This window comes from Megalobrama amblycephala, linkage group LG15 (assembly GCF_018812025.1).
Source record: "Megalobrama amblycephala isolate DHTTF-2021 linkage group LG15, ASM1881202v1, whole genome shotgun sequence".
NCBI lineage: Eukaryota > Metazoa > Chordata > Actinopteri > Cypriniformes > Xenocyprididae > Megalobrama > Megalobrama amblycephala.
This window is the reverse complement of record NC_063058.1, coordinates 16,703,419-16,715,676: the sequence shown is the minus strand read 5'-3', so window position 1 is coordinate 16,715,676 and position 12,258 is coordinate 16,703,419. Positions and strand designations below refer to the sequence as shown.

General features: G+C 38.1%; 1 protein-coding gene across 2 annotated transcripts in view; it reads right to left on the bottom strand.

The window, feature by feature from the left end:
- Window positions 1–11,356, bottom strand: part of mpped2 (metallophosphoesterase domain containing 2b) — a 28,321-nt gene extending 16,965 nt beyond the window's left edge. The window contains exons 1-4 of one of the 2 annotated variants that reach the window (XM_048158718.1): window positions 11,009–11,356; window positions 8,715–8,927; window positions 7,425–7,606; window positions 3,259–3,484 (exon numbers count right to left, since the gene is read on the bottom strand). In XM_048158718.1, the coding sequence (XP_048014675.1) occupies window positions 3,259–3,484; window positions 7,425–7,606; window positions 8,715–8,842 (536 nt within the window). In that variant the 5' untranslated portion in view covers window positions 8,843–8,927; window positions 11,009–11,356. Of the gene's footprint in view, window positions 1–3,258; window positions 3,485–7,424; window positions 7,607–8,714; window positions 8,928–10,366; window positions 10,503–11,008 lie in introns of those variants that run through there. The other variant, XM_048158719.1, reaches the window with a different exon arrangement.
- Window positions 11,357–12,258: the final 902 nt, after the last annotated feature.

Genomic DNA, 12,258 nt, shown 5'->3' with positions numbered 1-12,258 from the left:
AAGCTCTGTGTTTAACAAAGGGTTATGACACTTACACGTTTTGTCTATCAAGATAATCTTTACAAGTTAACACAACATTTATAGATTTTGAAGCCTAAATAAAGTCGTCAGATATAAAAGGCTAACAGTACGCTATAAACTACAGCACACCATGGTCGCGGATCAACGTCGTCACCACCAAACTTCCTCAAACTTTATTTAAAAAACATCTTTATTTAAAAACATGCTCACTGATTATGATCTGCGCTGTTATTAATACTTATCCACTTTTTCATAAGAAATGCTGTCCAAATGTCCCGTTTTTAATGATGACGTCTAAAGTCCCCGCCAAAGGAAGTAGTCCCTTTTAGCAATTTGTTAGCAACCGCCGATTTGAAGACGCACAAGTGGGTTATAACTGGTGTGTTATATTTCATAGATCAAAACGTGAAAGTATTTAGAGGCTTTGTTAACCACAGACCTTATTTCAGGCGATTTAGCAAAAACCCATTCAAAAAACCCATAGACTTTACAGCGTTGGAACTGGAAGTCCTAAAATGCTAACTCGCTTCCAGGTTTTGCCTACAAAAACGCGTCATCCCTGGGGCACTCTATATGAAAGCTATTTTAGGCTGGGCTGTGTAGTTGTAACCATCTCTTAGCTCTGTATCATGCTTGAGGAAAAAATTGGTCTCTGTTTGCACATTGAATATTGAGAGAGTACTTTGATTATGGTTGCACTTAACTGTAACTGTGTTATTCATTTTTATTTATACTGTTTTTATTTCTATCATCAATTTGTGGAAAGGAGTTCAGTTAGGAGGTCAAAAGTTGTAGAAGCTCATAAATCATGTATAGTTCTAAGGTCTTAAGAGACTCATATGAAATCATAATAAAGGAGGAAAGCCAGTCAGTTGAGTTTGTGGCAAAACCTTTTACAGTGCTTGAATATGTTTATCTTTTACTGCATACGATAATTCATACTCAGAAAGTAGAACTGAAATGACATTCATTACTAGATGATTAGTTAAAGGTGCCCTAGAACTTTTTTTAAAAAGATGTAATATAAGTCTAAGGTGTCCCCTGAATGTGTCTGTGAAGTTTCAGCTCAAAATACCCCATAGATTTTTTTTTATTCATTTTTTTAACTGCCTATTTTGGGGCATCATTATAAATGAGCCGATTCAGGGCTACTGGCCCTTTAATTCTCGTGCTCCACGGACACGGAGCTCGCACTTGCCTTGAACCGTGCATAAACAAAGTTTACACAGCTAATATAACCCTCAAATGGATCTTTACAAAGTGTTCGTCATGCATACTGCATGCATGTGTCGGATCATGTGAGTATTGTATACTGTTATATTGTTTACATTTGATTCTGAATGAATTTGAGGCTGTGCTCCGTGGCTAACGGCTAATGCTACACTGTTGGAGAGATTTATAAAGAATGAAGTTGTTTATGAATTATACAGACTGCAAGTGTTTAAAAATGAAAATAGCGACGGCTCTTGTCTCCATGAATACAGTAAGAAACGATGGTAACTTTAACCACATTTAACAGTACATTAGCAACATGCTAACGAAACATTTAGAAAGACAATTTACAAATATCACTAAAAATATCATGCTACCATGGATCATGTCAGTTATTATTGCTCCATCTGCCATTTTTTGCTATTGTTCTTACTTGCTTACCTAGTCTGATGATTCACCTGTGCAGATCCAGACGTTAATACTGCCTGCCCTTGTCTAATGCCTTTCATAATGTTGGGAACATGGGCTGGCATATGCAAATATTGGGGCGTACACCCCGACTGTTACATAACAGTCGGTGTTATGTTGAGATTCGCCTGTTCTTCGGAGGTCTTTTAAACAAATGAGATTTATATAAGAAGGAGGAAACAATGGTGTTTGAGACTCACTGTATGTCATTTCCATGTATTGAACTCTTGTTATTTAACTATGCCAAGATAAATTCAATTTTTTCATTCGAGGGCACCTTTAAAACATTTCATATGCACCCGCCGACTATTTTTCTAGTCATTTATTTCGTCATTGAGGATTTCTTAAAAATACGGTCTAAAACTTGTCTCGTTCTCGTGAACTCAATCTTGTGTCCCGTCTCGTGAGCTAACTGCCTTGTCACAACCCTACTGGTTAAGCAAATGAGATTAAATGACAATAAATTTATTTAGAATAATCTGGATTAATTAACATCTGGTTGAAGTTTTGCATGTGAACTTTTTCTGTGCACAAACATTTTGTATGAAAGCAGTTTATATGAAATTATTAGTGAACGAGGCCTAATGTGTCTTCCACAAAGATATCTGCAGAACCAGATACACATGTGGACATGTGGTGACCAGAAAATATGACAATAAAAACCTCATTAATTTGTACATATATTTTTAAATAAAAAAAAAAAAAGAGGCAACTGTCATCAATTTCAACTGACGCTTCAGCATCGTCTCCAGGTGATAAACTGCTTCTAGTAGCTGTCGACTACTGTGTCACACTGCCACAAAGCTCTCCGTGCCAAACACTGCTAGGCATCTATTCACACCTGAAATCTAACACATCTCTGTTGGTCTCCCATCTGAGAGAGGGGGGAAGCCCAGTGGGTGAGGGGTTAACTGAGATAATGTTCTGCTTATCAGACACTGAGGTCTTTGCATGAAAGATGCCAATGTGTGCTGACGGCTGTGTGTGGGTTAAGAGTAACAGAGGAAGAAAGATAGATGGAATGAAAGAGAGTGAGTGAATGTGCGTATGTGTGTGCGTATGTGTGTAACACTATCTGTAGCGAGTGAGAACATGTCTCGTGTCCTGCGGAGCAAAGAGTACAACGGTGTCTAGCATAACCCAGGTCTACCGAGGTCTCTCTGTAGACAATCTGTTGATCTCAAGGTATAAGGCAGCGATGAGAAATCATACAAGAGACACAAACCTTATTTGATTCCAATAAATCAAACGCAAACTTCATGTAGGTCAGTAAGCCATCTGTTACTCGACTAACGGACTTGACATATGTTGCATATGGTTTGTACATACAGAGCACTGACTGTGATTTATGGAGCTTTATCAAGCAAAACATCACCAAACAACGTGTCTTGGAAATATGGTTTACCAAAAATTAAACTTCCTTAACATATGTACATAGTGATGGACGAAGGAATTAACAAGTCACTTTATATAAACTAAGCCTGGGTATGCTGCTTGACAGATATAGCATACAAAAAGTAAGCAATTTGAGGACAACAATGATTTAGAAATGCTTACCATGGAGCCCCATATATTCTGAATCCTTTAATGGTGACTTCAGAGTCCTGTAAGTACACACAGTTTGTAAGAAGGGACTGAACGTCATCAAAATCCTCCGGCCTCAGCTTGGACACTGAGGGGAAACGGTAGTAATCCTGCTTTATGAGTTCTGCCATAAAGTCTTTATCGAAGGTAAGTTCGTGATTTCCAGCGATGACAACTTTGTATTCATAGGGAAGGCTGCCTGTAAGTGGAGACAGATAATGAGAATGACAGATTTTGGCAGCAAATATGCAATATTTTGCATTATTGTGGCCATAGGACTATTTAAATGCTGCAAAGTGACATGTTAGGCCAGATTATTTAGTGACCTAGAATCTAAAAAAGATTACCTAAAGGCTTTGACCAACCAGAAGCAAATATAGAGCTCACTGTGGCTGCCATTCGTAGGCGGTAGCATGACATTGATTTCACCAGATAAACAATAGTTTTGACCTCTGTAACCCTAAAGAACTTTGATTTCATCAAAGTGAATTGCTGCTGAGGCCAACGAGACCAGACCGAAGGGCACCTATTTAAGCCAACAGATGGGCATTTTTCAATTTCCAATTTGACCTCCTTCAACTCCAGTAAGGGCAAATGCCTTCCTATTGTTAGAAATGCTGTGCACATTGCAGCTTATTAAATTCAGTCAAAATTATGTAACAATTAGTGATCGACCGATATATCTGTTTACCGATATTTTTCCCGATATTTAAGCATTTTTCCATAATCGGGTATCGGTTTTGTAATATCGGATTCGCCGATTTTACGGCGCCATCTTGTGGCCGTTTTGAGATTTCCGCCATTGCAGCCCGGGCGTCTGAGGAGATCAGTCAACAACAACTCAGTGCACAGGTAAAGTATATGTTCTACTTGGTTTGCTTTAATTAATCAACTTTATTTAACATAACAGATATGCACAAATGAGATCTGAGACATAAATTCCTGATATAGTTAATTTATGCAGCATGTTTCTAAACAATTGAGACGAACTCATTGAGTCACGTAGTGTAATTCGTCATGTCCTGCCCCAATAAAGACGTAACTTTACATGAATTAAATAAAACAGACATGAATGAGTGCATGTTGAAAATAAAAGCGCTGAATTTAATTCTCTATCTGTTGTATTTGCTCACCATTAGTCTAGAAGAAAAAGTTTGTTCATATTGCTTAGCAACTGACGGATGATCAGGAGGCTTAAGCACGGCCACTGAATGAAACTTTTGACAAGATTATCTTGTTTAAACACCCTAGATTATATTATCATTTACTACATAACAATTATTTCGCTAATGCACATATAAATATATAGCCTACCGCTTTGTGGAAATTAATTATTTATTATCTCCATGCGCGATCGCGGTTGATTAAGTTATAGTCAAACAGCACTTTGTCAGTTGGCATTTCATGATTTAACGTTAGATTAAATTTAGATCATAAAAATGCCAACTGACAAGTGCTGTTTAACTTTATATAGTCTCGGAAAAAAAAGTTCGTTCATATTGCTCAGCACCTGAATGGGTTGATGATCAGGAAGCCTCAAGCACGGCCACTGCATGAAATTTTTGACAAGATTATCTCGTTTAAACACCCTAGATTATATAATCATTTGATTTACTACATAACCATTATTTAGTTAATTGCACTTTAATTTTTTGGACTCAGACCCCTCTATTTATTTGTGTATAAATATAAAGTTTTTTTTTTGTATGCAAGGAGGGAGTGATTGTTATAAATAAAATGGTTTGTTCAGCTCATTTGTGTTGTAATAATTGTCAAAAACAGAAGTATAACAGTAAATAAATATCGGTTCTGCATATCGGTTATCGGGTACATAAACATGCAAATAATCGGTATCGGTATCGGTTATAAAAAATCAATATCGGTCGATCACTAGTAACAATATTGTCAGTTTTTGCATCGAAATTACAAAATATACAACATTGATATGCATCAATCTTAAAGGGGATCTATAATGCCCTATAAAGTCTCTGGTGTCCCCAGAATGTGACTATTAAGTTTCAGCTCAAAATACCCCACAGATATTATTATAGCTTGTCAAATTTGCCCCTATTTGGTTGTGAGCAAAAACATGCAGTTTTTGTGCGTGTCCCTTTAAATGCAAATGAGCTGCTGCTCCCAGCCAAAAGAGGGCAGAGCTTTAACAGCTCATGCTTCGGTTGCTCAACAACAACAAAGCTGGTGAATCTCACGCAGCCAAAATGACAATTGTCAGTAACGGTGTTCAGCCTTACATTGTTCAAACCGGAGTCGGACACTGATGGAGAGACTCAGGAAGAAGTTACAACTTTTAGAATGCAACTGGGCCTTACTGAATGGTTAATGGATAAATTTATGTAGTTGCTGTGGAGTTGATTCATGTTAACCTTTTGTGCAAATCCAGCATAGAATTGACCCTCGTTTCTGAAGCAGTCTGGCGTAAACTGATGAAATGGGAACAACACTCTACTATAACATTTTTTCTTCTCTTAAAGCAGCTCAATTTGGCCTCACCCCCTTTTTTTGCGTGTTCTCGAAGTCAGGGTTTATGTAAATTTTAGGGTTAGTGATGTCACTAACCCAAGAAGAAGCTCATTATAGTCCCTACCAGCCATTTGTTGTAGTCCTTAAACAGAAAAATATCTCCCTTTACCTTGAACTTTGAGCGACGTAACTTTGCAGATGTTGATAATGCTCTAACAGCAACGTTACACACTAACTAAATTTAAAAAAGTGAAATCATAATCAACCACCCCTTTAAAATAGGGCACTGTGTCGGCGCTAATAGCCTCATGGGCAGCGCGTCGACATATATTGCTGTCGCGCTTCGGGTAACCCAAGTTCGAGTCCTGACTCGTGGGCCTTTCTCGATCCTGTCCCCTCTCTTTCTACTCACTGTCCTATCATAACAAAAGGCAAAAATACCAAAAATAAATCTTAAAGGTGCCCTAGAATTAAAAATTGAATTTATATTGGCATAGTTAAATAACAAGAGTTCAGTACATGGAAATGACATACAGTGAGTTTCAAACTCCATTGTTTCCTCCTTCTTATATAAATCTCATTTGTTTAAAAGACCTCCGAAGAACAGGCGAATCTCAACATAACACTGACTGTTACGTAACAGTCGGGGTGTACGCCCCCAATATTTGCATATGCCAGCTCATGTTCAAGTCATTACACAAGGGCAGCCAGTAATGTCTGGATGTGCACAGCCGAATCATCAGACTAGGTAAGCAAGCAAGAACAATAGCGAAAAATGGCAGATGGAGTGATAATAACTGACATGATCCATGATAACATGATATTTTTAGTGATATTTGTAAATTGTCTTTATAAATGTTTCGTTAGCATATTGCTAATGTACTGTTAAATATGGTTAAAGTTACCATTGTTTATTACTGTATTCACGGAAAAAAGAGAGCCGCCGCTATTTTCATTTTTAAACACTTGCAGTCTGTATAATGCATAAACACAACTTCATTCTTTATAAATCTCTCCAACAGTGTGTAATGTTAGCTTTAGCCACGGAGCACAGCCTCAAACTCATTCAGAATCAAATGTAAACATCCAAATTAATACTATACTCACATTACCCGAAGCATGCATGCAGCATACATGACGACCATCTTGTAAAGATCCATTTGAGGGTTATATTAGCTGTGTGAACTTTGTAAATGTGCTGTATTATAGAGTCGCGAGCTCGATGGGCAGGGAGCATGAGATTTAAAGGGCCAGCAGCCCTGAATCGGTGCATAGTTAATGATGCCCAAAAATAGGCAGTTAAAAAAATTTATTAAAAAAGATCTATGGGGTATTTTGAGCTGAAACTTCACAGACACATTCAGGGGACACCTTAGACTTATATTACATCTTGTAAAAAAACGTTCGATGGCACCTTTAAAAAAAATGGAGGGAGGCACTGCCCAGATGTGCAAATACTAAATTTAAAAAAACTTCTTTGCAGTTAAAACAAATCCTAAATAGCACAGCTTTTCATTTTTTGTTTTAAATTCTGCCATTTTTGGTAGACGTGATTTAAACAGTATCATTAATATTGACCTTTTGTTTGGGAGTTCATGCTGTGACAGCAGGGGAAGTGCTTGTCAGCAAAGGTGACGGGACTGGTTTTGCGCACTTACCTAACCAGTCATTAAACTTCTTCACTTCAGACGGCAGGCCGAGCTCAGTAAAGTCACCCGTGTGAAGCAACACATCACCAAAAGGCATCTGGATTCCATCTGTCCTCGAGTGCGTGTCTGAGACGCAGACGAAACGCGTATGACCCACAGGCTTTGGCGCATCGTAGGGAAGTGGCTCTACCCTGTGGAAATTAAGAGAGTGTTTGTTCCTGAAGGAAATGTTTGTTTGTTATATGAACAGATGACATTTATTAGGGAATTAAGGAAAGGTTAAAGATACCAATGAAAATTCTACAACTTTCCAAAAACGACATTTTGAATATCTATACAATGAAAGCCAATGGGGTCCAAAACAGCCTTTCATTGTATGGGGAAAAAAAACACATTTGTCAAAATATCTTAAAAAGTCGTACGGGTGAATTGAAAGTGTAAGGAGGAACATCCCCTTTTTGAGCTTCCTATATGTGAATCATGTCAGCATTATCGCCATATATTGCACTCATAAATTGCTCTGTACTGCACATTTGTTGCCCAAAGTACATTGCATCGGGTTACATAATAGAATTTAATGACAAATAGATGTTTCTTCCACACTTAAGCTAAAAGCAATTCAATGGCACATGCATTCTGGTCGATCCCTTTTGTTTGTGCTGATGTGCCTTAATTGAATGGTACCATTGAAGCAGCAAAGGCTCGGCTAATCAGGCTGGTCCATACTTTAGTATCTGCACCGGGCCTCATTATGCCATCATCAGCATCAGTCAATAATCAGGTTTCTTTATAGGTGAGCTCTGACCCTGGGGTCAAAGAGCTATTGTTAAAGAGCTAATCAACTCAACTAACCTTTGACCTTCCTCTGGTTAATAACAGTCTTACACTGTTTTAACCCTAACATCTCTATTACGATTACAATAAAATACAAATATGGGTTTGATATATTCAGAACCTAAAATGTGTATGCGTCTCTGGTTTTTGCATTTAGTCAGTTCATGGCTATAGACAAAGAATTAAGAAATAGCTACTAGATTTACACTGTGCCATTATCTTATAAACCTTGTTACGCGCCCCCCAAAAATCTCATTAAAATGCCTAATCTGCAACAACATTAAGTTAAAAAGGTCAATTTAATTCATTACACCAGAAGTGAAGCCGCAGGAGCCTCTGATCACCTGGTGGGGCGAGATGACACAAAAGCAGCCAGATGTCCTCTCTGTCAGCATTCTGTTCTGTCTTCAATCAATCAATTAAATCAATGTTTCAGTTACAGGAACACTGTACACAGACACTCACATGTGGACGTGAGGGGGCTGGAAGCGGCTCTGGTTGATGTTGTAGTGGGTGAAGGCCTGTGTCGGGTTGGAGCTGTACTCATCCACGGAGATGGTGACCTTCCCCTGGGAGGATATTCTGCGAGCCATGGCACCTGTGGTTGGGGCATGAGCAGGTCACAGTGGTGCAGCGCAGATCCGGTGAGCAAGCATCCTTTAGTCCCAAGGCTTGGATCTGAGTCACCAAGATGCAAATCCAAATAGAGTTAAACAGGAAGGTATTGAGACAGTGTCAACAGTATATTCAGTAATTTGACCTCAAGTTTAATCTATGTTATAATCTATGTTATATGTGACCCTGGACCACAATGTATTTGCCAACAAAACATTGTATAGGACAAAATTATCGATTTTTCTTTTATGCCAAAAATCATTAGGATATTAAGTAAAGATCATGTTCCATTAAGATATTTTGTAAATTTCCTACCATAAATATATCAAAAATGTTTTGTGAGTGGATATACATTGCTAAGGACTTCATTTGGACAACTTTAAAGGCGATTTTCTCAATATTTTGATTTTTTTGCACCCTCAGATTCCAGATATTCAAACAGTTGTATCTCGGCCACATATTGTACTATCCTAACAGACCATACATCAATGGAAAGCTTATTTATTCAGCTTTCAGGTGATGTATAAATCTCAATTTTAAAAAAAACTACCCTTATGACTGGTTTTGTGGTCCTGGATCACATATTTAAAAAAAAAATAAAAAATATGAGATGACTAGAAATGAATTCTAGTGAAATTTTCATTCATGAGAGAACGCAAAACTTTTGTATTGCGCCAACTCAAAAACTTTGGTGATTGAAATACTATGAGCTGAGAGGAAAAAAGAAAAAAGTTTCATGAGGGAACGCAATACTTTTGCGGGGAAAAAAATAAAGTTTTGCAAGCAAACACAAGAAAATTGAAATTTTTCCTCCAATCTTATTTCTAATTTATTCGCATGAAGCATGTTACATTTTCACAAGAAAAGTATTATATCAGTTTAATTAATTAATATCGTATTAATTTTATGGTGAGCATAAAACCTTGGCCATCTATCAAAGGTTTTATGCTCACCATAAAATTAATAGATAAGTAAAAATCTAGAAGTTCACGAGTCCCAAAAAAATTACTTGGAAGAAGACAACTTAAAATAGAGCAAAATATGTTAACATGTAGCTAAATATGTTAACTAACTAGTCCATAGAAGAGGAAACATGGATTGCAGAGTGGTAGTCATATAAAATATTTATATAGGCTATATTTCACAATCTGTTGCGCTTCGTGTTAGGGTCCTAACCACCCTATCAAGATGTATTTTGTGATAAATGATGCCTAACTGTATATTATCCCTTACATAACCTGTTCTTCATATTTTTCCCCTGGTTGGGAACCTCTGCTCTGCTTCCTGTTCTTGCAACATGGATTTCAAACTGTCAAATGCACCTTTCCCACAATGCTTTATTGCCTTCTCCCTTTAACAACAAAGACAAAAGCTCAAATCATTGTTTAAAAAAAATGAATAAACTCTATTTATCGATCTTAACTCTTGTTAATACGTTTTGCAAGTAATTAAAGACACACACAAGATTGTTTTAAGGAAAAAAAAAACTCCCTCATTGTTACCTGCATCCATTTATTTTGTTCAGCTGCGCCGCCTCACAGAGTCTCTGGCGGGCTAACCTTTTGCCATAAACTTGAACTTTGCTCACCCTCCCTGGACGACTTCAGACCGAACACATTAATAACACTTATGACCAACAGCTCGCGGTGAGCTGGCAGCCTCTGACTCCATAATTATCTGTCAACAAAAGCCAAGCTTCTAAACTGGCGTCAGACTGCACGAGGAAAGTCTATATTTCATTGTACTGGTAATGCAAAATCTGTTCTTCTTACTATGAGGCAGCTGAATCTCAAACGTTCATTCACATACCATAATTACCCCGTAAATAACGCATAATTTGTGCACAAAGCAAGGCACGAGTCATATTAAGCACATAATAATCACTGAATATTACCGCTTTCCACATAATTCCTTTATTCAGAAGCCAAGCTATGAACGTGAAAGAAACTTAACGGCGCGAAAATGTGACAATGTATCGCTGCGAAAATGTTACAATGTGTCCGCTGCGCTGGTGTAAAAATGTTCCAATGTAATTCTAAACGATTTCCCTCGAACATGACAACCAGCCACCTCTAACCCATTACCGCTTTGTGCCTCGCTATTTTTTCCCCTAGCGATCTTCTTCAAAAGCGACTTGTGTGTACCTTCTCTTCTGGCCCAAAACCGCTCGGGGGTTGTCCGCTGATGTGTCAAAGACGACGGTCATCGGATATTTCGGAAGCCGTGAGGGGTTGAGGTCGCGGCGGCCAGGGCAGAACCTTCGACCCCCAGGGTCTCTCCTCACTAGCAGCACTCTCACTGAAATGCGACAGACGAGGAAGGAGGGAGACAGACGAGAGAGAACAGCTTCGATGAGGGAAGAGGGGGAGCCCGAGAGAGACGACTGCAATGAGAGCGCGCTGCCACTGGGGTCAGAGAGCATAGCAGTGGAGTCGAGGGGTAAAAAGACGGACAGCCATTGGGCAGCACCTTTCACCGGAAGCGCACGCGATAGGTCAGACAGCCAATGAATTTGCCAGCGTTATTTGCATATATTTTATAATAACAATAGACTGTCGTTAAGGTAAAATCTTTGTATTTTTATAAGCAAAAGCTGGTCCATATGCCAGTTTGGCTTTATGGTCTAGCACAGGGGTTTTTATGTATATATTAACTTATAATAAAAAAAAGTATAAATGTATTTGTAGAACATTTTTTACAATTAATATTGTTCCAAAACTCTTTTACAGCTAATAGTGCTTTACTAATCCCAGTAAATTAAACAGTAACATCAAATTTCAAAACTGTTAAACATATTTATTAATTTAACACATTAACTTTAACAGCAATTTAACATGGCAGTTTTTATTAAAGGGTTAGTTTGCTCAAAAATGAATATTCTGTCATTAATTACTCACCCTCATGTCGTTCCAAACCCATAAGAACTTCGTTCATCTTCAGAACACAAATTAAGATATTTTTGATGAAATCCGAGAGGTATATGACTCATCCATAGACAGCAATTTAACCGACACTTTCAAGGTCCAGAAAGGCTAAAGACAAAACAGTTGACGTGACTGCAGTGGTTCAACCTTAATGTTATGAAGCGATGAGAATATTTGCGATTTTGTGCGCAAAACCAAAACAAAAATAACGACTCTATTCAACAATCTCTTCTCTTCCCTGTCATTATCCTTACGCAGTTGACACAGTAAGCACAGTGAAGGCTTACGTGTTTGCTTCCGAATGCCGACTCAGTATTGGCCAAAGCTGATCATGTGATCACCACGAAGCATGTGTGTGATGCAGAGCCAGCCAATAATGAGTTCGGCGTTCTGACGCTGGATGTAAACAACGTATGAGAATGACACAGAAGAGAAGAGATTGTTGAAAAAGTATTCTCATCTCTTCATAA